Source organism: Narcine bancroftii, chromosome 1 (genome assembly GCF_036971445.1).
Source record: "Narcine bancroftii isolate sNarBan1 chromosome 1, sNarBan1.hap1, whole genome shotgun sequence".
NCBI classification, from domain to species: Eukaryota; Metazoa; Chordata; class Chondrichthyes; order Torpediniformes; family Narcinidae; genus Narcine; species Narcine bancroftii.
In genome coordinates this window covers 276,655,218-276,680,482 of record NC_091469.1, presented here as the reverse complement: position 1 = coordinate 276,680,482, position 25,265 = coordinate 276,655,218, and the positions used below count along the sequence as shown (strand labels likewise).

Sequence of the window (25,265 nt, the reverse complement as noted above, 5' to 3'; positions counted from 1 at the left end):
CCCACATGACTGCCTGTGATAAATATAATTTTTGCACTATATTTTCACAGAGAATACTGGAATAAATCAAAAATTTCTAAACTTTAGCAATCTATGAATATTGATAATCCACATATTAATAAATGTTGGAGAGCATTAGAAATTAGTTAGGGTCAAGATTTCCAAAGTCCTTTTGGGGAATATAGTCTTTTTCAGGGTAGGGGTAGAGAAAGAGGTGAGGTTATGGCTGGTTGTTTGCAATGCTCTGAGTTGCTACATCATTTTCCTCACCCTGGCTTGGTTCAACATCAGCAGAGAAGCTCCTGGTGAAATTAGGAATGCCAAAAAATTCAAATGACAGTTGTGGATCTCCTGGGAAAGTGGAAGGTGAAAAATCCTTACCACAGTTGGACATTGTGAATTACATTGAAAGTACAACACAGAAACAGGTAATTTGGCTCAAATGCTCCACATTACTGGTTCCATGAGCCTCCTTCAACCCTTTGATGCCTTAGTACACCTCTAACATTTTTGTCAATTAAGTACTATCCCCCTGTCTCATAAATTATCAGCAATGGAATCCCAAAAAAAGTAAATTGTGGTTTTAGGCTCGGATGACATCACGATCCATTATTTGCCCATTTGTTGTGTTCATCTTAAATCTGAGAACACAATTTTGAGGAACAAGCAAAGGTCAATGACAAAAGAGAATGAGAAAATAGTATGGAAATATAGTTATATATTGAGGAGTCACGTGATGGAGTAGTGGCCGGTAGGAGAATACCAGCCCTCTCCAGAAAAGAAGGAAAAAAGTGAAAAAGCAAAGCCCCAGACACACAAATCACAACAAATAAAAAATAAAGGTGTGGAGAAAATGGCACCTAAGAAAGAAAAGCCAAAAACAATGGGAAGAAAAGAAGAAAGAAAGTCACTAGAAGAGAAAGGTGAAGGCCTTACCTGCACGAAAAAAACAGGGACCCACCATGGAAAGAGGAGCCCACTCCCCGAGGTTAGTAGAGACCCCGCAGGGTCGCGTCCCACTAACTGCAGGACTGCAAAAATGGCTCACTAGCCTGCAGTACCAGAGGTGCGCAACTGCGCATGCGTGATGCGCACGACAAAGACAACACCGACGGGAGGGGGGACAAGCTTTCACTCCACAGCATGAACAGCTGAGAGATGCCCGACAGCAGGGCTCCCAGCTGGAAGATAAAGAAATGGGAGGGAATGGGAGGGAGGAGAATGAAAAAAGGAAATTAGAGACACAACAGATAACCAACCCAGAAGAAGAGGATCAACATCAAGAAACCATGAAAAAAAAATACCCAACAAACTGAGACAAGCAGCTCAACAAGAAAGCCAGAAGAGACACAGATACAAGGAAGAGAAATAGAAGACACAAACCCAAGAGCAGACACAGAATAATAAGAAGAAGAAAAAGACCAAGCTCTGACAGAGGAATAGGTGGTAAAATGAATGGACAGTACATAGATTAAAAAAAATTTCAAGAACAAATGAAAGCATTAAAAGAATGGCTGACACTAGAATTTAGTGAAATGAAAAGAAAAATGAAAAGTACAGAAAAAAAAGTGAGTAGTATAGAGTTGGTCATAACAGATGTAGGGAAAAGATTAGAAAATGTGGAAGAATGTGTAATGGCGGTAGAAATGGAAGTGAACAACTTAAAAAGAAAATTGGAAGAAAGTGACAAAAAAAATTAAAGGAACACAGGAGTTGTTAGCTCAGAAGATGGATATAATGGAAAACTATAGTAGGCGAAACAATATAAAGATAGTGGGCCTTAAGGAAGATGAAGAAGGCAAAGATATGAAAGAATTTATAAAAGAATGGATTCCAAAGGTCCTGGGAATGCCAGAAATGTAGGAAGGAATGGAAATAGAAAGGGCACACAGAACATTAGCCCCGAAACCACAGTCACAACAAAAACCAAGATCCGTTTTAGTAACATTTCTGAGATACACGACAAGAGAAAATATATTGGAGAAGGCAATGAATAAAATGAGAGAAGACAAAAAAATTCTCTGGAATACAAGGGTCAAAAAATATTTTTTTACCCAGACATAAGTTTTGAGCTCCTGAAGTTTTGAGCTCCTGAAGAAAAGGAAGGACGCAGCAAAATCGATCCAATGGAAGAAAGGCTATAAATTTATGTTAAGACATCCAGTGGTGCTTAAAATAGTTATCCCGGGGCTGCAAAACAGACTGTTCTCGGATCCAGTGAAAGCACGAAAATTTGCAGAATGCCTGCAAGACTGAAAGAGAGATGAAGAGATGTAACAAGAACAAAGAACGATGACAAACTACATATAAAGAAGTAAAAATAATGTATAAGTAAGAACTAAAGGAGGGAAGAAAAGGGAAGTAAGGGAAAAGGGGGAAAAAAAGAGGGGTTTAAAAAAAACAAAAAGAAAAAGAGAAGAAATGAAGGGGAGCTTTGTTGTAATGTGAAGATAAAAGTAGTTTCTGGAGGGGGTTGGGTGGGAGAGAATAACAGTCACTGCGAAATCAGTTGACACTTGCGAACGTGTTCGCAGTCCGAATGGAGAAAGGAGTTTGGTTGCCTTGCAAGGGACAAGGGGCGACTGAGAGAGGGGGGCGGACACTTGGGGTTAAGGGAATTTTAAATGTGGGAATGGTTGAAAAATTTTATGTTTTAGAAGTGTTGTCATACAGTGCGTTCGAAAAAAGAAAACTGAGAAATGGAAATGAGGAAAAAGGGGAAAGGTAGTGGTGAGGAAGCGGAAATGAGATGTAAATAAAGTATGAAATGGCCATGTTGAACTATATGACTATAAATATTAATGGAATACATAACCAAATCAAAAGGAAGAGGCTATTAAATTTACTGAAAAAAGGAAAAATAGACATAGCATTCATGTAGGAAACGCATCTAACTGAAATGGAACACAAGAAATTAAGGAGAGACAGGGTAGGGCACGTAACGGCAGCATCATATAACTCAAAAGCCAGAGGTGTAGCTATATTAATCAATAAAAATGTACCAATCAAAATAGAGGAGGAAATAATAGATCCAGCAGGGAGGTATGTAATGATAAAGTGTCAGATATATTCAGAATTTTGGAATTTGCTCAATATATTTGCACCTAATGAAGAGGATCAAAAGTTTTTGCAAGATAACTTTTTGAAGATTGTAGATACGCAGGGGAATATATTGATAAGAGGGGATTTTAACCTTAATTTGGATTCAAAGATAGATAAAACTGGACAAAAGACCAGCAGAAAGAACAAAGTAGCCAAATTTATGGTTAAATCAATGCAGGAAATGCAACTTATGGATATATGGAGGAGACAACACCCAAAGGAGAAGGAATACTCATATTATTCGAGTAGACATAAAACATACTCAAGGATTGACCTGTTCCTGTTGTCAGCCCACATCCAAGGGAGAGTTAGGAAAACGGAATATAAAGCTAGATTGTTATCGGATCACTCACCCCTGTTATTAGCAATAGACCTGGAGGACATCCCACCAAGAACGTATAGATGGAGATTAAACTCCATGCTACTTAAAAGACAGGATTTTAGAGAATACATTGAACGACAAATTAAAATGTACTTTGAAATAAATACGGAATCAGTGAAAGATAAATTTTTATTATGGGATGCAATGAAAGCCTTCATCAGAGGGCAGATAATAAGTTATGTAACTAAGATGAAGAAGGACTACAATCGGGAAATAGAACAGCTGGAAAGGGAAATAGTAAGTACAGAAAAAGAACTACCACAAGGGAAGATACAATAAAAAGAAGAGAATTGGCAGACAAAAAAATAAAATACGAAACACTACAAATGTACAAGGTGGAGAAGAACATAATGAAAGCAAAGCAGAAGTATTATGAGCAAGGAGAAAAAACGCACAAAATACTAGCTTGGCAGCTTAAAACAGAACAAGCTAAAAGAACGGATTTGGCATCAAGCAAAAATATAACCCAACAGAGATCAATGAAAACTTCAAGGAATTCTACGAGAAATTATACTGAACTGAGAACGAAGGGAAAGAAGACAAAATAGGTGAGTTTCTCGCTAAAATTTAAATACCGAAATTGCAAGAAGAGGAGCAAAACAAATTGATAAAACCATTTGAAATAGAGGAAATACAAGATATATAATAGCCTCAAATTGGATGAAGCACAAAAAAGATTTATTATGATAGCCTTAGCTGTAGCAAAAAAATGCATAATGTCAACTTGGAAATCAGAAGAGAGCCTGAGAGTACAGCAATGGTACATAGAAATGAATAAATGTATTCCATTGGAAAAAATAACATAGAATTTAAAAAATAAAATCACAGTATTCAAACAAATTTGGGAACCGTACATGGAACACAACAGAGAGGGCCTACCGTGGACCTCCACCCCCTAAAATGATAGAATGAGAAGACAAAATGAACTGACCCAGTGTGTAAAAGTAGATGACACAATTTTCTTGTTTATTTTCATTGTGTGATGACATTGTTTAATGGGTTTATTGTATTGTATTGTGGGTAGGGAGGGGGGGTGGGAAGGAGGGAGGGATGGGAGGGGGAAAAATGGGAGAAAATGACACTGTGTCTATTCAAGAGGGAAATGTTTGTGTGTATTTTGGTAAATATGGTTCATAGTGTGAAAAAAAAAGTTATATTTATGTATTACAATAAAATCTCTGGTCCTTGGAATTCAAACAACCGGCAGCCTCAAGCAACCAGCAAAAAAAAAGAAGGAAATAAATAAATAAGAATAAAATAATAGGTAAAAAAAATTGTTTAAAATCGTAAAAGTAAATGTTCTCTGAAGTAACACATAAACCTTTAGTGAAGATGGGAGCAAATATTCAGCCAGCTGTTTGAATAATGTTTGAATAAAGCTGTATTTAATTTAAAACACAATGCTGGAGAAACTCAGCAGGTCAAATGGTATAATTTATAGAGCAAAGACAAAGATACATAACCATTGTTTCAGGCTTCAGTCCTTCATCAAGGTGAAAGATTTTGTATTTTTACTTCAACCATGGTGTCTTTAGACTTTCGTGTTTTACTTGTGTTTGAATAAAATGGCATTGCCATTTTACTATGCCATACAGCTGGTTGACGCTGCTCATCGATGGTGTGACTCTCTTCAAGTGTCTCCTTATCCCTGCTTAGTAAAGTTCTCCCAGTCAGAGGCTTTATCTGTAAACTTGAGAGAGGGAGTGTTAATTATCTATAATGTTATTGTTTGTCTTTCGGCCAGCTCCGTGGATGGGGAGGATCCTGCAGATTTAGCAATGATTAAATATTTTCAAAGAATGTGACTGAAAATAAAGTAAAATGCTTTGAGATTTATATATTCATACAAGTGAAGTTTGTTCAATGTAAGTTCAGTATAATATTTTTGTCTTTTATCTTTGAAACTGTTTTTCTTAATGCAGGGTGTATTAGTTCGGCATTGTAAGAGTAAGTTTCAATCAGCTGGAAAGTACACTTATCTGGCATCTACCAATCCCCTTCAGTGCAGGGCTTTTATTTTACTATGCCATACACTTTCAATTATGTGTAGAAATTTTATTCAATTCTGTTTAACCACCTGCATACATTATCCCATTAAAAACAACACAGTTACCCCTGATATCAATGGAATGAGTGTTATATATTATATTATTCTGGTATTTGGTGTCAAGGGAAATAGAGTAGCCAACTTCATCTTGTTGAAGCCATTGTCTCCACAGAAACATTTTAAAAGATCTTGAGTTTCATTTCAAGGATATTACATTTAAGATCCAATTAGATGATCAATGCAAATTTTCCAGCAGTCCGTGTAACAAAAGTAATCAACAGATGGCAATCAACTTAAATCAAAAGATCAAAACAAATTATATTGCACACTTAAGTTTTTCTAATTGTTAATTATCCAAGTGATTACTCTATTTTTATATTTTGAAGTCAGGGTTAATATGCACAGATCAACGTAGAAGATTTCACAAACTATCTTTAAAGGTTTTTTTTTACATATATGGACTGTTAACAATTGTTTGTGCAGAAGGATCTGAGGAAAATAAAACTGCAGTTAGGATCCAAGGAAATGTGTGAAGATTAACAGATCAAATCCTGGCACAAAGCTCATGGGATATCTGGTAGTAGTGATTGTTATCCACTTATATTTTATTCTGAGTTATGAACAAGGAATATCAAAGCATTGGAGAATTACTCCAAATCTACCTGCAGGATCAGCAAACCAAAGATAGTACCCTCTTCCTGGCCAACGTTCCAAGAATTGAGACCTCTGTTTAGTCAGCTCAGACAACTTTGTCAAGTTTTAAAACTTTTTAACACATTGTTTTGTCCTTGTAATTGAATAATGAAATGACCAGTGAGTCTTAAATGTGGAATTGGCGACTTAAATAACTGAATCCAGTGGCACTGAAGAAATTAGGGAGAAAGAAACAGAAAGGAGAGGGCAAATTAAATAATGGCTAAAGGCCTAGAATAATTGGGCTCAATGGCTTGCTTCTGTAATGTGAATTCTACACCACAGCAATTTGATGTCAAATTGGTTTTTATTTCACAGCTGAAAATGCAATTTTCCACATCACTTCACTTCACACTGATAATCTGATTAGGAATTTCCTTATGGAGTGAGGGCAGAGAAATTAAGACCATAATTACTTTCCATCCTTCATGAACCCTCCCCCTGCCCCAACCTTTCCCCCATAAATACACAATCAATTGCCCTGTCACCATTCTCTCACCTCTGTAACTTGCTGGTTGCCCTGTCCCAATTTCTCAATCAACCCTGTATTTTCTGATTCCCAATGTCATAATTCAAACTTTTAATTCTCCAATAGTCCCAACTGTCTGAATGCCTTAACTCACAATACCTTGATTCCAATCTTCCAATGGTCACCTGATCACAAATCCAATCTCTCAAATCAAATTCCAGTGTGCTGATGGCTGACTATGAGATTCTCCCAAACTTGCTTTCTCCCAGACCTCAAATAAATTTCCCCACCCCCTCCCATTTCCCCAATCCAGATCCTTTCACAGTGAACCAACATTCTTACCCCAGACACTGATCGGGCCAGGGCCTCTCTCCACAATCTTGCCCAGCCTCAAATCCATCATCTTGTCTATTGCAACCAGACTGTGCAACATAATAAGTGCAATACAATTTCAAAGTATTGAATTTCACCATTTTACTGTTATGTTTTAGGTGTAATATCTTAAATGAACACAAGGCGGTATAAAAACCTAAAACATCTGATGGCAACAGGAAATGGATGAAAAGTTTAAAATGAATCCTGCTTTCTGGAAAACACACATTTGAATACTATACCAGTTGATATTAACAATAATATTATATGTCTTCAGGAAATAAAGATTAATTCCTGGTGAATCACCCAGAAGATAAATCATTGAGTGTCAATAAATTTTGGATTTTTTTACAGTTTTATTGAGCATTACTTTTGCTATGGTAAAAACAATAGATGGAAAACTATTTTTTGAGGTGAGGCGATAATTGAAAAGAAATATAATGTGCTAAATATTAATGAATAATATCCAATCAGAGCTGGAAATCACAATACCTTTACAGAAAGTTTACTGGTTTGTCCTAAAAATCTTAAAGCAATTGTCATTATATGTTGCAGTACACAACAGTGCAAGAGGAATTCAGCAGTAGGCAGTATCCATGGAAAGCAAAAACAATCAATGATTTTAGCCAAAAATGGGGAGAATGGCCTAATTTTGCTCTTGAAGACCCTGTACTGTTTTATAATGTTCTATGTTCATGTTTTATAGTCTTACAATCTTGTGTTACATGACTTGCCAAGTTCCTCCAGTACTTTGTGTACTGCACTAACCCCAGCATCCACAGACTTTTTGTTTATTTGTGATTTCATTTTTCAAGTCACAATCAAAATTAGCTGAAGTCTACTTGTGGAGATCATGGTTACATGGACTAAATTATAGAATACAATCCTTTAAATCTAAATTTAAAAAAAAATTTTGTATTCACACGAATACATCCAGTTACTTGGAAATGGTCATTGAAGACAATTTTCTATATCAAAGAAAGGAGCAATCCTGAAGTTCATCAATGGGCCAAAAGCCACATATTTACAACATGGACACTTTTTTTAAGCTTTTAAGTTGTATATAGCTGAATGAACATGATGATAAGATAGGTGGTGACAAAAAGCTCAAAGGTAGGAAGAAGCAGAAAAATGGACATCAAATTAATGTAGATTAAATATATAATTTATTTTAAAAATTGTATTTAACATGCTTCCTCAAAATTTAAAGAGTTGTTAAAAGATGGACTGATTGGATTTGCTACATACCTGGTGGAGGAAGTTCAAGCTTCAGTTTTCTAAGCTCAGATATTGATTTTTCCAATTGTTCAATAACAACATCATTTTCATAATGAAAGTTGTTAGACATAATTTCCTGAAGGAATTCTCGGAGATCTTCTAATGACATCTTCACAAGGTGTTCTAATTCAAAATGACATGCACTCATTAACAAATATTTCTATTTTAATTCTAGTTCAACTATGATTTTGTATGTGAGAAATGCCAGTGAAATGCCTATATTTAACTTGTTTTGAAAGTTTTCATATCTTATACTTTAATAACATTCTGATAAAAACAATTCAATACATTTCAATTGATGAACATTCAATCAAATCTCAATCTATTCATCATTCTATCAATTAAGTCTCGAAGAAAGGCAAGATTTATGTATAGATTTTGAATCATGCATTAATAATAGAAAAGGATAGTTTTATGTATCTCATCCTATTCCTTTTCTCTGGCTATTAATAAGATGCTTCTCTCTCATGGTAGGATAATTGAGCAGAGATTCAGATTCAGGGTTATGCAGGACAAACTCGAGCAATAAATCAGGAGGTATTTGTTTGGCATGCAATATTGGAAAAATTGAACAGAATAACTGGGAAATGGTATGGTATGAAATCAAATGAACTAGAGACTCTTCCTTGATTAAATCTATCTTCAGATTTGTTGAACAAGGCAGTATATTCCAATCAATGGATTAAGACAAAAAGCAAATCTGAGCCCAAAGCTCAGAGTCAATTTCAGAGTCAATATTCTGATTGGTACTTTTATTACATGAGTTTCAAGAAATTATGTCATCTGAAATTAGTGATTCTTCATCCTGTGGAGGGAAATGGGATATCAACATTTCAGGCCAAAACCCTTCATCTGGACCCTCCATTAGGTTGTCTAATTTAGATCAGCCAATTAACCAGATGTATCACAAGTTAAATAATCCAATCTGTGTCACCATGCATTCATGTCTGATTGAGAAAGATGGAGCAAAGGAGATGAGGGAAAGCAGGAAAAATATAGCAAGTTATAGATCCTGATTATACTCAGCCACCTACAGTGAGCCGTCCATGTTGTTTTCATGCCTGATCCCAGAACCTTAAACAAATATCTCTGTTTTGGGAAAAGATCATCAGGCAAAGGTTATTCTCAAAGTCCCTTTGAAGAACTGCAACTTTTCCACAAACTCCTGGAAATCTTTGCATGACTACTTAGTGTGGGAAAAGAGCATTTGGAATGTTATTGACAATCTCCAGTCTATACACTGGACGCACACAGAGGCACTGCATAAACTTTTCTTTCTCACAATCGATTCTGGCTGCGTTTGCCAACCTGTTAATCAGATTTTATGCACTGTATTTAATAACAATGCAACATGACATTTTTTCCAGTAAATGTTAAATCAACTTGTGAAGGAAAGTGTAATTGAATGCAAGTTCTAGTTTTGAAGAGACAGGAAAGCTTAGGAACACAGGAGACGATATGTAGTTACTGAATTTTCTGACTGCTGAATGCTTTCTGACAGGTTTCATGCTATTTAAACACACCTTAATTATCAGATTTCCTGCAGCAAAATTCATGTCATAATTCTGATCATTGACATATTTTTATGCATGATATCCCTTAGAAGAGAAAAAGAAAAGGTGAAGGCTGAAAGTTTAATTCATGGATTCCTGTTGCTCAAGTGCCATAAGTACAAATGAGAAAGGACTTAGTAATTTAATGAGTTTCACGAGTCCTCATCTCCCTTCAGATGTGAACTTACCCAAAGACCCAGAAGTCTCGCATTAAAACGAATGAGAGACAAAGTATGATGCATACAGCTCAATTAAAAGTGGAAAAACGTTTCAACAGACATTTCCAAATAACTGAAGGATTATTCATCTGGATTGTTTCAGAAATTGTGCTTGCTTTTGAAGACAAGTGCAGATTTACTTCATGGTGAAATAACTCCCCTCCCCCAAACTTTTCAATCATTCTGTGAGGTGATGGGTGATTTTTCAATTTTCACAGAGCTGACATAGGTATGCCAAACCAATGGCAGCCTCTTCCTTTGAAACAATTCCAGACATATGAAAAAAATGCAAATCAGTTGCTGCCAGTCTAAATTTAAAGTTGGCTGCCAGCCATTTATTCCATCTCTATAAAAACACATCAGTCAGCAGATTAAAGCTGCTTTCTTGCCACAGTCAGAATTTTTGTGATCCACCAACAATTTCTCCACCCTCCATTATCACCATATTAAAAGTCCTTTTTATGGTTCTATTGCATTTTAGTTCATATCTTTTGAAATGCTTAATCAACAGAAAAATCAACCATGTATATTCATTATTCAGTTTTTGATGATTTCTAGATTTCCATCACCTTTGTGTGATAGAGCTTGCTGTTTTCATACCTAAATATAACCTATTTCCTCAGTCTAGATTTTGTCATTATTCAAAGTAGATTATTGACAAATGTTCCAAAGATGCAGTGACAAAAGTTGTTTGGCGAGCAGAATATACATAGTAAAATGAGGAAGACACAGCATGAAAGTGTAGAGATACACAGAGATAAATTAGTTGGTATGGAGCAAAAGCAACATAATTTTACTATTTTGAGGTTTATTCCAGAGTCTGTTAATGACGGGAAAGAAACTATCCTTGAATTTGGCAGAATGTGATCTCATACTCATGAATCTTTTTCCTGATGGAAGGGGGTAATGTGATGGGATGAATATTTTAATATATTGGCTGCTTTTCAAAGGCAGTGGAAGATGTAAATAAAGTCAATGGAAGGGAGGGGTGTATATGTAATGGCCTGAGTCATGTTGATGACTGCAATTTCTTGTGATCTTGGGTAGAACAGTTCCCATGCCATGTATGATGCACTCTGATAGGAAACTTTCAGTGATGCTCCTGTAGAAGTTGTTAAGGGTTGCAGATGAGATGCCAAGTTTCCTTAGGCTTCTGAGGATGTAAGATAGATAGCAGTATGCTTTCTTTACCATTGCATCAATGTACTGAATTCCTCCATTTCCTCTTTCTTCACTAAATGAAGCTTAGGTTTCTTCTCCTTATTTCATTTGGAGGGCTGCATTTAAAGCTTCAAAGACTCACAACACTCTGAGCAAAATAGAGGCAGTCTTGAGTTTCAGATTCTGTCATGAAAGGAAATATTTTTTCCTCATTCCTGTCAAGACCCTTTAAGATCTAAGATTTAATTAAGTCTCCTTTTAATATTCCAAGCGTAATGGTTGGAAGTAGTAGCTGGTCCAAGCTTTCCTCACAAGACAACCCACTCTTCCAGGTATCAGTTCAGCAAGCCTTCTGTGAATGCCTTCCAATGGATTAATTTCCTTAAATGAGCAGACCAATACTGTACAGTCATCAATATTTAGTCTTATCAACACCCTATATAACTGAAGCCTAACTTTCCTTCTTTTGTATTCCATGTGCCAACAAAAAACAATGATGATAGGTTAGCTGTCCTAATTACTTGCATTGTCATATTTACTTAGAGACTCTGAGAACCAATGAATTATGAATGGAAAATGTTATCTACGTAAATTTCCATGACTAATGGAATCATAATTATTCTGAACCTGTTGGGAGATTATGACAATTCCACACAAAACTGCTGAATGAAATTTAAGACTTCTGTAGGATTTCTAACTGGCATTCTGATGTTTTGATGCAATCTAGTGGCAGTGCGTTGGAGTTATGTTAGAACCAGTAGAGCTATGAATAGTCTATTCATTTCAATGGAGAAGAATGGTATGAGGAAGGGGGGACTTAAAATATTAATTTATTTTTATGTTTAAATTTATTATAGTTAATTAAACATTCTATGTATTTTTCTTATTTGAAAAGGTTATTAAAATGAGATTGCATTTATTTTTTACTAGCACGATACCTGGGCATTGCCCAGGAAATAAAACACTCAGTTATTTTTTGTAAAAAAATATTTTATTTTTGTTTTTTTTCCCATAAATATACATAGAAAAACTCTCCAATATTAAATTGTGTGTGTGTGCATGTGCGTAAAACTTTTTCCCCTCTCCCCTCTCCCATTCACAGTAAATCCATACACTGTCATGGCTCACATTTACGTTGATCATCAAAAATTCTATTTGGGGAAGTCACTTACATTTATACTTCAACAACATTTATTATTATCCTTATTATTATATTTATAATTACAAATGGGCCCCTATATGATCCAAATATGGCTGCCATATCTTAATAAATGTCATATTTGTTCTTTAAGTTGTATGTAATTTTTTCCATAGGTATGCAACTATTCATCTCAGCAGTCCATCGTGCTATAGAGAGGAGTTGGATTTCCAAGTATTCGCAATACATTTCTTAGCCACTGCTAAGGCTACATTAACAAATAAAATTTGGAACTTAGTTAATTTATTACTTATTTCAATGAAGTTGCCCAAAAGGTAAACCTCTAGGTTGTCCAAGAAGACCTCCCTTTGCTATTCTTGTTAATATTTCAGTTATATCTTGACAGAATGATCTCACATTTACACACGGCCACGTAACATGTAAAAACGTTCCTATTTCTATCCCACATCTAAAACACATTTCTGATATTTCATTTATGCAACTTCTGGGATGTGAGATCTAGCTGGTGTAGAAAATTATATTGCACTAATCTGTATTTTCCATTTAAAATTGATGTCATGATATCCAAACACCAATCAGACCAACATTTTTCCATTATTGCAACACCTAAATTAGACTCCCATCTCTCTCTAAATCTCTGTAAACCTGATTTTGCATTTTTATTCTGGAGAGCATTGTACATCTTAGTTATAAATTGTTCGTTACATTTCACTAATTTCAAATGGGCCCAGACTTGGCCCTCATTTTTCTCTTAGGAATGATCTTAACTTGAGAAAACAAAAGAAAGTCCCATTGGGCATTCTGTATTTATTTCTTAATTATTCAAAAGACATGAGATCCCTCCATACAACAATTATCAATATATCTTATTCATTTATCATACCATGAAATCATAGTTTGTTACCCAGATTCATAGACAGCAATAAAATTTTACATAATGGTGTTCTTAATGATATACCTGATTTTTTTCTCTAATACATTCATTTATTTCTTGCCATATTCTAAACATATGTATTAATATAGGGTTATTCATCTTTTTGTAATTAACTTAATATTCCACATAAAGTCCTTCGCTGTTTCTTCTTCTATTGAATTCAATCCCATTCGGATCCAAGAAGGGGGACTGCCTTCTTCAACAAATGATAAAAATCTTGAGCTGATAAATAATATTTCTTAAAGTCCAGAAGTCTATGTCCTCCCAATTTATAGTCCCATGTTAGCTTTTTCTTTTTAAAATTTTTTTTATTTTTCACACTATAAACCATATTGACCAAGATACATACAGACATTTTTTTTCTTGAATATATAGTGTCATTTTCTCCCCCTTTCCCCCCTCCCTCCCTCACCCCCTTTCCCATTTATTTGAAGTTCAATCTATAAGATACATTAAACCCGTTAAACAATGTTGTCACTTAATAAAAATAAACAAGAAATTTTACTGAGTCAGTTCTTTTTGTTATCTTCTCCTTCTGTCATTTTAGGTGGTGGAAGTCCATGGTAGGATTTCTCTATTGTATTTCATGTATGGCTCCCATATTTGTTCGAATATTGTGATGTTATTTCTTAAATTATATGTTATTTTTTCTAATGGAATACATTTATTCATTTCTATGTACCATTATTGTATTCTCAAGTTGTCTTCTAATTTCCAGGTTGACATAATACATTTTTTTGCTACAGCTAGGGCTATCATAACAAATCTTTTTTGTGCTCCATCCAAATCGAGTCCAAATTCTTTATTTCTTATATTACTTAGGAGGAAGATCTCTGGGTTTTTTGGTATATTGCTTTTTGTGATTTTATTTAATATCTGGTTTAGATCTTCCCAAAATTTTTCCACTTTCTCACATGTCCAAATTCCATGAATTGTTGTTCCCGTTTCCTTTTTACAGCGAAAACATCTGTCTGATACTGTTGGGTCCCATTTATTTAACTTTTGAAGTGTGATGTATAGCCTGTGTATCCAGTTATATTTTATCATGCGTAACCTTGTGTTTATTGTATTTCTCATAGTTCCGGAGCATAGCTTTTCCCATGTTTCCTTCTTTATCTTTATGTTTAGATCTTGTTCCCATTTTTGTTTAGGTTTACCGTTTGTTTCCTTATTCTCCTTTTCTTGCAGTTTGATGTACATGTTTGTTACAAATTTTTTAATTATCATTGTGTCTGTAATCACATATTCAAAATTACTTCCTTCTGGTAACCTCAGACTGTTTCCCAATTTGTCCTTCAAGTAGGTTTTCAGTTGGTGGTATGCAAACATTGTATCATGAATTATATTATATTTATCCTTCATTTGTTCAAAGGATAATAATTTATTTCCCGAAAAACAATTTTCTATTCTTTTGATCCCTTTTCTCTCCCATTCTCTAAAGGAAAGGTTATCTATTGTGAAAGGGATTAGTTTATTTTGCATCAATATTAGTTTTGGTAGTTGGTAATTTGTCTTATTCCTTTCTACATGAATCTTCTTCCAAATGTTGAGCAGATGATGCAATACCGGTGAATTCCTACGTTGCACCAATTTTTCATCCCATTTATATAGTATTTGTTCAGGTATCTTCTCCCCTATTTTATCTAGTTCTAATCTGGTCCAATCTGGTTTTTCCCTTGTTTGATAACAATCTGATAGGTATCTTAATTGTGCGGCTCTATAATAATTCTTAAAGTTTGGTAGTTGTAAGCCTCCTTGTTTGTACCATTCTGTTAATGTATCTAGTGCCATCCTTGGGTTCCCCCCTTTCCATAAGAATTTCCTTATTATTTTCTTTAACTCCATGAAGAATTTCTCTGTTAGGTGAATTGGTAATGACTGAAATAGGAATTGTATCCTTGGGAAAATGTTCATTTTAATACAGTTTATCCTTCCTATTACTGTTAGTGGTAAGTCTTTCCAATGCTCTAAGTCATCTTGTAATTTTTTTCATTAATGGATGATAGTTTAGTTTATATAGATGGCCGAGATTTTTATTTAGTTGTATACCTAAGTATCGCATTGCTTGTGTTTGCCATCTAAATGGTGATTCTTTCTTGAACTTTGTGAAATCTGTATTATTCATTGGCATTGCTTCACTTTTATTTGCGTTGATCTTGTACCCTGATACTTCTCCATATTCCTTCAATTTCCTATGTAATTTTTTTATTGATATTTCTGGTTCTGTTAAGCATCGAGTCCACGCTGCTGAAGATCCAGCTGCGCTGGGTGGGTCACGTCTCCAGAATGGAGGACCATCGCCTTCCCAAGATCGTGTTATATGGTGAGCTCTCCACTGGCCACCGTGATAGAGGTGCACCAAAGAAAAGGTACAAGGACTGCCTAAAGAAATCTCTTGGTGCCTGCCACATTGACCACCGCCAGTGGGCTGATATCGCCTCAAATTGTGCATCTTGGCGCCTCGCAGTTTGGCGGGCAGCAACCTCTTTTGAAGAAGACCGCAGAGCCCACCTCACTGACAAAAAGCAAAGGAGGAAAAACCCAAGATCCAACCCCAACCAACCAATTTTCCCCTGCAACCGCTGCAACCGTGTCTGCCTGTCCCGCATCGGACTTGTCAGCCACAAACGAGCCTGCAGCTGACGTGGACTTTTACCCCCTCCATAAATCTTCGTCCGCGAAGCCAAGCCAAAGAAGAAAAGAAGTATATTATGATGTCATTTGCAAATAGACTGATTTTATATTCCTTCTCTTTTATTTTTATCCCTTTTATTTTATTTTCTGTTCTTATCAGTTCTGCTAGTGGTTCTATAGCTAACGCGAACAGTGAGGGAGATAGTGGACATCCCTGCCTTGTTGATCTGCTTAAGTTAAATTGTTTTGATATATATCCATTTACTGTCACTTTCGCAAATGGCCCCTTATATAATGCTTTAATCCAATTAATATATTTCTCTGGTAGGCTGAATTTTTGTAGTACTTTGAATAAATAATTCCATTCTACTCTGTCAAAGGCCTTCTCTGCGTCTAAAGCAATCGCTACTGTTGGAGTTTTATTTCCTTCCACTGCATGAATTAAGTTAATAAATTTACAGATATTGTCTGTTGTTCGTCTTTTTTTAATAAATCCAGTTTGGTCTAGATTTACTATTTTTGGTACATAGTCAGCCAATCTGTTTGCTAATAGTTTAGCTATTATCTTATAATCTGTGTTAAGTAGAGATATTGGTCTATATGACGCTGGTGCTAGTGGATCTTTCCCTGTCTTTGGTATTACTGTAATTATTGCTGTTTTGCATGAATTTTGTGTTGTGTTTTGTGTTTTATCAATCTGGTTGATTACTTCCAGGAGAGAATTCTAGAATTCTATTGGGAATCCATCCTCTCCTGGTGTTTTATTGTTTGGTAGTTTTTTTAATATCTCCTGTAATTCTTCTATTTCAAATGGTTTTATTAATTCATTTTGCTCCTCTGTTTGTAATTTTGGTAGTTCAATTTTAGTTAGAAATTCATCTATTTTGTCTTCTTTCCCTTCATTTTCAGTTTGAAATAGTTGCTCGTAGAATTCCCTGAAGTTTTCATTGATCTCCGTTGGATTATATGTAATTTGTTTGTCCTTTTTCCTTAATGCCAATACCATTCTTTTAGTTTGTTCTGTCTTAAGCTGCCACACTAGAATTTTGTGCGTTTTTTCTCCTAGCTCATAATATTTCTGTTTTGTCTTCATTAAGTTCTTCCCCACCTTATATGTTTGTAGTGTTTCATATTTTATTTTTTTGCCTGCCAATTCTCTTCTTTTAGTTGTATCTTCCTTTATGGCTAATTCTTTTTCTATATTTGCTATTTCCCTTTCCAACTGTTCTGTTTCCCGATTGTAGTCCTTCTTCATCTTAGTTACACAACTTGTTTATTTGCCCTCTGATGAACGCTTTCATTGCGTCCCATAGTATAACTTATCTTTCACTGATTCCGTATTTATTTCAAAGAACATTTTAATTTGTCGTTCAATGAATTCTCTAAAATCCTGTCTTTTAAGTAGTATGGAGTTTAATCTCCATCTATACATTCTTGGTGGTATGTCCTCTAGCTCTATTGCCAATAACATGGGTAAGTGGTCCGATAATAGTCTAGCTTTATATTCTGTTTTCCTAACTCTCCCTTGAATGTGGGCTGATAACAGGAATAGATCTATCCTTGAGTATGTTTTGTGTCCATGTTAGCTTTTTCAATGAAATTCCTGGCCTTTATTATTCCATAGGAATTGGCTTATATAATTATTCAATAGTTTAAAAGTAATATTTTTGGTAGTGCAAAAGGCAATGATTGATAAGGATACTGTAATCTTGCCATCACATTCATTTTAATACAAAATACTCTTTCCACTAGAGTAATCGGCAGGTCTGTCCATTTCTGTAAATCTTTCTCTATTTTTTCTAAGAGGAGTGTAATTAGATTTATACAAGTTCTGTAAATTATTATCTGCCATTACTCCTAAATATTTGATTTCATCTATCCTCCATTTAAATCTACTACCTTTTTGATATCTTTCATAATCAAAATGTTTCAATGGCATTATCTCACTCTTGTTCATATTTATTTTATAATCTGATATTCTTCCATATTTTTCAAATTTTTTTTGTAATTTTATCAAGGATTCAGCCAAGCCAGACATATATAATAGCACATCATCAGCAAATAAACTAATTTTATGTTCTTCCTGTCCAATTTTGAAGTCTTTAACGTCCAGCTCTCTTCTTATAATCCCCGTCAGTGGTTCAATAGCTAGGATAAAAAGTGCCAGAGACAGAGGACACCCATCTACTCGATCTACTCAAGGGAAAAACCACTGACATTTGATTGTTGTTTGTAATTTTGGCATGTGATTTATGATAAGAGTTCTCATCCAGTTTATAAATTTTCTGCCTATACCAAATGTTCCAATGTTCCATTCTAATCAATCAAATGCTTTTTCTGCATCTGGAGAGATGCCGAAACTTGGATTCAACTTTGATTTTGCCATGTGTTATGTTAAATAGTCTTTTTAGACTATTTGAAGAATGTGTTCCTTTACAAATCTCAACTGATCTGTAGATTGGTAGATATTGTCCCAGTCTTTTAGCTAATGCCTTTGTCAATATTTTATAATCAGCATTGAGGAGTGATATAGGAGTGATATGATGGAAGTTTTTAATGGATATCTGCCTTTATTCGGAAGCACTATAATTATAGCAGTTGAGAAAGATTCCAGAAGGTCTGGCTCTCCACCGCCCAGTCCAATACATTCATCATAAGAGGTATCAATAAATTGTTAAAACTTTATGCACCCATTCTCCTAATTCATGATGTTTTTATTTAGTTTTTAAATATAGTGTTTTTTTCCATTCTATATGTTTGTAATGTGTTATATTTTAACTTTTTATTCTCTGTCTATATTTTTTCTTGTGACCCTGTTCTCTGATATTCTTTTTCCAATTTTGTTATATCTTTCTCTAGACCATCCAGCTCTGTAGCATATCTCATGATTTTTTTGTATCAGAAATAATTTGTCCTTTTAAATAAGCTTTAAGCATATCCCTTATTAAAAGCTATCATCAGTAGAAGAAAGGTTAGTTTCACAGAATAGTTCTATCTGTCTCTTAATAAACTCATAAAAGTCCTCCTTTTCAATACTGTGGCATTGAGACACCATCTGTATACATTCTCTTGTTTTTCCATTATTGCAATAGTTAAAGTTAATGGTGAATGATCTGATAGAAGTCTTGCCAAATATTCCATTTTTACTGCTCTACTTTTTAACTGGGCAGACATTAAAGACAAATCAATCCTTGTATGTGAATCATGTACCCTTGAGTAGAATAAGTAGTATCTTTCTATGCAGTTAAACTGCCTCCATATATCAATAAAATTTAAATCCTTCATAAATGATAGTGTCTTTTTGCAGCTTTTGCCCTGGTCACTGTCCTGGCTGATTTATCCAGTATTAGATCAAGACAGAAATTGAAGTCTCCTCTAACCAGTAATATTTTGTCTTCCCTCTGCTGTTTTTAAAAAGATATCTTTTATAAAGGCTTCATCACCACAATTTGTTGCATATATGTTCAGAAACGTGCAAGATTCTGCATAAATTTTACAATGTGCCATTCCATATCTTCTATCTAGTTCAGTCAGTGTCTCTTCTATTATTAGTAGTATATTTTTATTAATTAGAATTGCTACTCCTCTTGTTTTTGAGCCAAATGAAGATGATATTATTTGTCCCACCCATCCTCTTTTTAATTTAGCATGTTCCAATTTGGTAAGATGTATTTCTTGTTGAAGACTTTATCTGCTTTTAATTTTTTTTAGGTGTGTCAAGACCCGCCTCCTCTTCACTGACCCATTTATCCCATTAACATTAAGACAATAAATATTAATGTTCTGTCCATATTCATTTTCAAACAAATATTTGTTTAACAATAAAACCTTTTTAATTGTTTAAATAATAGTGATCTTTCCCCCTTTAAAAAAACACATACTATGTCTCTGCCTTGATGGTGACGTAAACAGAAAACCCCCAAAACCCATGAGAAAAGACCCCAGAATCTCTCGAGGAAGAAGAACCTCTCCCTTCAGTGCTATCTTTTATAGATACTCCTCTCCACCTTGCTACTACTTTTCCCAAGTTTTCTCTTTTCTGAGCTCTCTGTGAACATTTCAATAAAATTTACTTTTCAACAATAAATATATGACAGTTTCTTTTTTTAAAAAAAATACAACTTTTACTTAGTCCCATTGTAAACATATTTCACAGTCTTCCTCTTTAGCAGGCTTAGGCTTTTCATAAATCTTGCAGAAAGTCTTCCATCTCACTCTTAGTCTTGTAAAATCGTCGATTACCTTCTGCTACTTTGACCCTCAGAGACTTAGAGTATATCATCGAATATTTCAAATTTTTGGTACACAATTGTCTTTTTACATCATCAAACTCATTCCTTTGCATAATCAAAAAAAGTCTAAAATCTTTAAAAAAATAGCATTTTTTTCACGGTTATTCTCAGGTGGACCATTATTTTGCTGTTCCCAGAATTGTTCCCCACTCCTGGTAACTCAAAAGTCTTATCAGGACTGGTCATATCACTGGCTCTCTTGAGTCCAAGAATCAATTGATCCCTTTCAATATGCAATTTTTCTCTGAATTTGTCTTCTCCCAGCACTTGCGGGATTCATGTTTCGAGGAAGTTCACTGGATTTCTTCCTTCGATTCCTTCTTTCAGTCCAATAATTTGGACATTATTTTGACTGCTAAAATTCTCCATGTGGTCGATCTTGTCCAGCAGACCTTGTCTGTCTGACTCCCATTGTTTCACATCTTTCCCCAAAGCTTTTAGCTTACCTTGTGTTTTTACCAAGTATATTTTTGTGTGGGTCATTCTTTTCATTAAGTCTTCAAAGATTTCTTTAATTTCAGTCATGTCTCTCGTTACATTTTCAACGCTAACAAATTGGTTGCTCAAGTTTTCCATTTTCTCCAGGATAATATTTAGTTCTTGTCCCAACTCTCCAGCTCTGCTGGGGTCTGCCACTTTTGTGCTACTCTCTTTAGGGCTTTCGCTTGATGTTCCTGGCTGAGTAGAAACTTCATTTTTTGTTCCTGGCTGCCTTGGTTTCTTAGTAGTGGTTTTGTCCATTTTTTAGTAAAAAATCCTTAATTTTAAAGTTTTAACCTTCTTTTTAGTACTCTTCATGGAGAGCTCATTCAAAATACATCTAAGTCCTTTGCATGGCTACGGCCCCAAACACTCAGATGGTGACTATATGGTTTAAACAAAATACCCAAAAAACTTCATGGTAATTCTCAGCAGATTCTTGTCTGCTCATGGGATACCTGGCAATATCAGCCCTGAGGTGGGTTTGGCATTGTTCCTCAGTTTCCTGCTGTCTGCTCCATGTTTGTCTGGAGCCTGCGCACTGAGGTGGCCTGGTGCTGCTGGGCTGTTTCCTGCTGCCTGCCCCTTGCCGGTCTGGAGACCCGAGCACTGAGACGGGCCTGGTATTGCTGTTCTGTTTCTCGCTACCTTCTCCTTGTCTATTTGGAGGCCTGAGCACTGAGATGGGAGCATCGCTTCTGTTCTGTTTCCTACTGCCTGCTCCTTGTGTGTCTGAAAGCATCAACAGTGAGGCAAGACTGATGTTCCCCTGCTTTCTCTTTTGTCTAACTCTATGGGCTTGTGAAGAGCTTCTACTAATGTTGCTTTACTTTTTTGGACCATATTGAACTGGGTTTGGTCACTGGTTTTTATTCTGAATGTACATTGATGCACAGCACTGTAACTAATTGAAGTGTCCCTGGTGCGAGTTCATTTTTAAAAAAACATTTGAACTTCATATGACCTTAAAGGTTAAATTCAATGTGGTCATGACATTCAGCATCAAATATTATCACAATTATAATAAACAGTAATGCAAGTCAGTGCAAGCTGGTCTCAAAGCATTTTTGAACTTCATATGACAATAAATGTTAAATTCAATGTGGTCATGAAATTCAGCATCAACTGTTACCCCTACTGAACCTGCTTGGCCATTTGTAGAGTGCTCCATGTTGATTTACAAATTAACAGACATACATGCACAAATATATATTAAATAGTCTACATGTTTTGGAATGGCAGAGTCAAAGCTTCTGATGATGTTAGGTATTGCGGTTTTGCTATCTTTCTAAGTTATATTCTGCTAGTTCCTGGTTGTTGATTGCTTTGTGCAATGCTCTGTCATAGTTTTAGATCTGGACAGCTTCAGCAGTAAATTGAAAATGGCAAATCTGGCAAATGCAAGTTTGCACTTACTCATGGGTCTACAGAAAACATTGTGGTAGGAAGTTCTGGCCAAGTATATTTCTTTGGCTTGGCTTTGCGGACGAAGATTTATGGAGGGGGTAAATGTCCACGTCAGCTGCAGGCTCGTTTGTGGCTGACAAGTCCGATGCGGGACAGGCAGACACGGTTGCAGGGGAAAATTGGTTGGTTGGGGTTGGGTGTTGGGTTTTTCCTCCTTTGCCTTTTGTCAGTGAGGTGGGCTCTGCGGTCTTTAATACAGCAGCATTATTTGCAATTAGGGAATAATATATATTTTTTAAATTCTGAAGATAAATGCAACGAGCACAGGTTTGGCATCACTCCCAACTGCTGCATCTAACAAATTGATTGTAGATTGTAAACTTATTCTTAATCAGAAAGGTGAAAATAATGAAAATTCACAAACTGTATAGATTCAAAAACAAAATTATTATTTGAGAAACGAAATTACTGGATAGTTTAATATTGCACTTTAAACTTTCACCTGAAGGCAGACTATGTGACCAAACAGTAATAGAAAAGTGGCTTGTGCTATTGAAACTAGCCTATGTGCATTACAGCAGAGATTCTTAAAGAGAAGAGGATATGATGTGAAGCCACAGATGGAAATGATTGCCTCATGTCTTAAAATGATTGTGGTTCTAACCTCAGCTCCAAGTTCCTTTCCAAAGTTATGTAAGTACTTATGTGGCAATCTATTGACTAAGTCAAGAGAAGAACAGCAACATCCTGAAAATTAATTGCATGGAAGATGAGAATACGAAGCAGCACAATGGAAATTCTGAAGAATAACTGGCATGGAAAACATTAAAAGAGCTCTGATAGGTTTGAATAAATGATCTTAATATGGAAAACTGCATTGTCATCTGAAATTTCAGTCCAATTTAGACTGTTGGAGATATTGATAAATTATTTTCCAAAGTATAAAAGTTAAGGAGATACATCCTGAGAATTAAAAAAATGTGGAATTCAGAGGTAGCAATAAGAATCATAGGGGACAGTCCTTTGCACTAAGACCAAGCCTGTAAGTAGAAGAATATGAGCAGAAACTCCTTGAAAATGAATGTGTTCAGACACATGGTGGATCTTCAATATGCTTATTTAATGACAGATCAATTGGTTAAATAGCACTGATGGAATAATTTCTGAGAAAGCACAAAGTTGCTGGGGTCACTGCTTGGACATTACAGATGAAATACAAAAAAAGTCTTCAAGTTATGTAAAAACCAGAATTAATGATATGACAGGGTAATTGATGTGCAGTAGCAACAAGTGGAAATTTGAAGTCATGGATGCTGCCTAACCAGCTGATTTCCTCCAGCAGTTCATGCTTTACTGAACTTCATGTCAGGATTGGAGAAGAATATGGTGTGGACAGAATCCAGTTGTCATTGACTATGTTGGAACCAAACACAATGGAATATCTGGGAAGAAGGTTCTTCTAAGAGGCTTTGATATACTTTGAATGGGTTAGGGTTAAGTGTGATGTGAAGCATTCCATTTTGATTCATTGACATTGAGGTTCAGTGACAACAGCTTCTCCTCAATAATCCTTAACAATACTTCCCCCCCTAGACTGCAGCCCCAGCCCCTTAATTACCCCCTATACACACATTTCTGTTACCAAACACTGGTCTGATTCCAATTAAAAGTTTGAAGATGACACCACCATTATAGGTTGCATCCCAAACAAAATGGAGATAGAGAATCTGGTGGCATAAAGTTAGGATAACAATGTCACCCTCATTGTCAGTGGAACAAAGGATCTCGTCATTGACCAGGAAATGGAGAGGAAGATATAGCCCTGTATATATCAATGAAGCTGAGGTGGGAGCTTCACATTCTTAGGAATCAATATGACTAATAACCTGTCCTCATTCAAACATGTCAATGGTACAACCAAGAAAGCGCATCAACTATCTTACTTTTTCAGAAGCCTGAGGTAATTCAGCATATCCTCAAGGTCCCTTACCAATTTTGACATCAAAGATGCCCTACTGAAAGTCTTCTATTCTGTTGCATCACAGATTGGTACAGGAACTGATCTGCCCAAGATATTGAAATAAATTGCAGAGAGTTGAGAACATAGCTCAGGCCAACATGTAAACCAACCTCCTCTCTGTCCACACCTCCCACTGTCTTGGGAAAGCTTATATCATATTGAATGACTCATCCCACAAAGGGCACACTCTCTTCTCCCCCTTTCCATTAGGCAGAGGTTCATGTGCCTGAAAAAAATCTTGAGACCTAAGGACAGTTTCTTCCCTGTTGTTATCAGCCAATTAAATAGATTTCTCATTGGCAAAAGATGATGCACTGATTTTAAACTGTACTTTTCGCTCTGCCCGCCACTATTTGTATACACTATACCCTTCTCCATTTGACTTATTAGAATACCACTCCCTACATTGTTGTTTATTTATTGATTATTATTACATTACCTGCTTTATGAGTTGACTTGCCTAAATAGCATGTAAAACAATTTAAAAAAAAACTGTGTCTTGGTACATATGAAACCAGTCATTCAGTTCAACTCCGGGTATCAATAGTTATGGGGAGAATGCAGGGGGGTGGGGCTGAGTGGGAGAATGGATCAGCTCATGATGGAATGGCAGAGTGGACTCAAGGGGCCAAATGGCCTGCTTCTGCTCCTATATCTTATGGTCTAATTTAATAACTGATGCATTTTATTTCTGGCATGTAGCTCATTTAATAGTATTAAAAGGTATTCATGATAAAACTTCATCAGAAAGCAGCAATCATCTTACTTTTGTGCAGCTTCATGATGGTATATGCCATAGCAGCAAGGACTTTCTCCCCTTCCAGAATGTAGATATCCCATAGTCGTAGCGTGAGGGTAAATGGTGTCTGACAATTAAACAAAAATTATCAACATTCCCTGAAATATAATCATTCTTCAAAAAAAAAATCCAGAGTTTGATTGTGAAACATAATCACTTAGACTACAGGTGTAGGCAAGCTATTCAGTCCAACTTTTTAATTACTGAGTGATAGAAAACAAGCATGCATCTTGATTAAAACTTCAGATTTTACAGTGTTGCTTGA

At 35.5% G+C, this 25,265-nt stretch overlaps 1 protein-coding gene across 6 annotated transcripts in view; it reads right to left on the bottom strand.

Annotated features, from left to right (window-relative positions):
• LOC138744187 (USP6 N-terminal-like protein) overlaps positions 1–25,265 on the bottom strand; it is a 190,144-nt gene that overhangs the window by 28,740 nt on the left and 136,139 nt on the right. For all 6 annotated transcript variants that reach the window (XM_069899988.1, XM_069899942.1, XM_069899952.1 and 3 more), the window contains 2 exons: positions 24,968–25,067; positions 8,314–8,466 (listed from right to left, as the gene is read on the bottom strand). In XM_069899988.1, the coding sequence (XP_069756089.1) occupies positions 8,314–8,466; positions 24,968–25,067 (253 nt within the window). The remainder of the gene's footprint in view (positions 1–8,313; positions 8,467–24,967; positions 25,068–25,265) is intronic.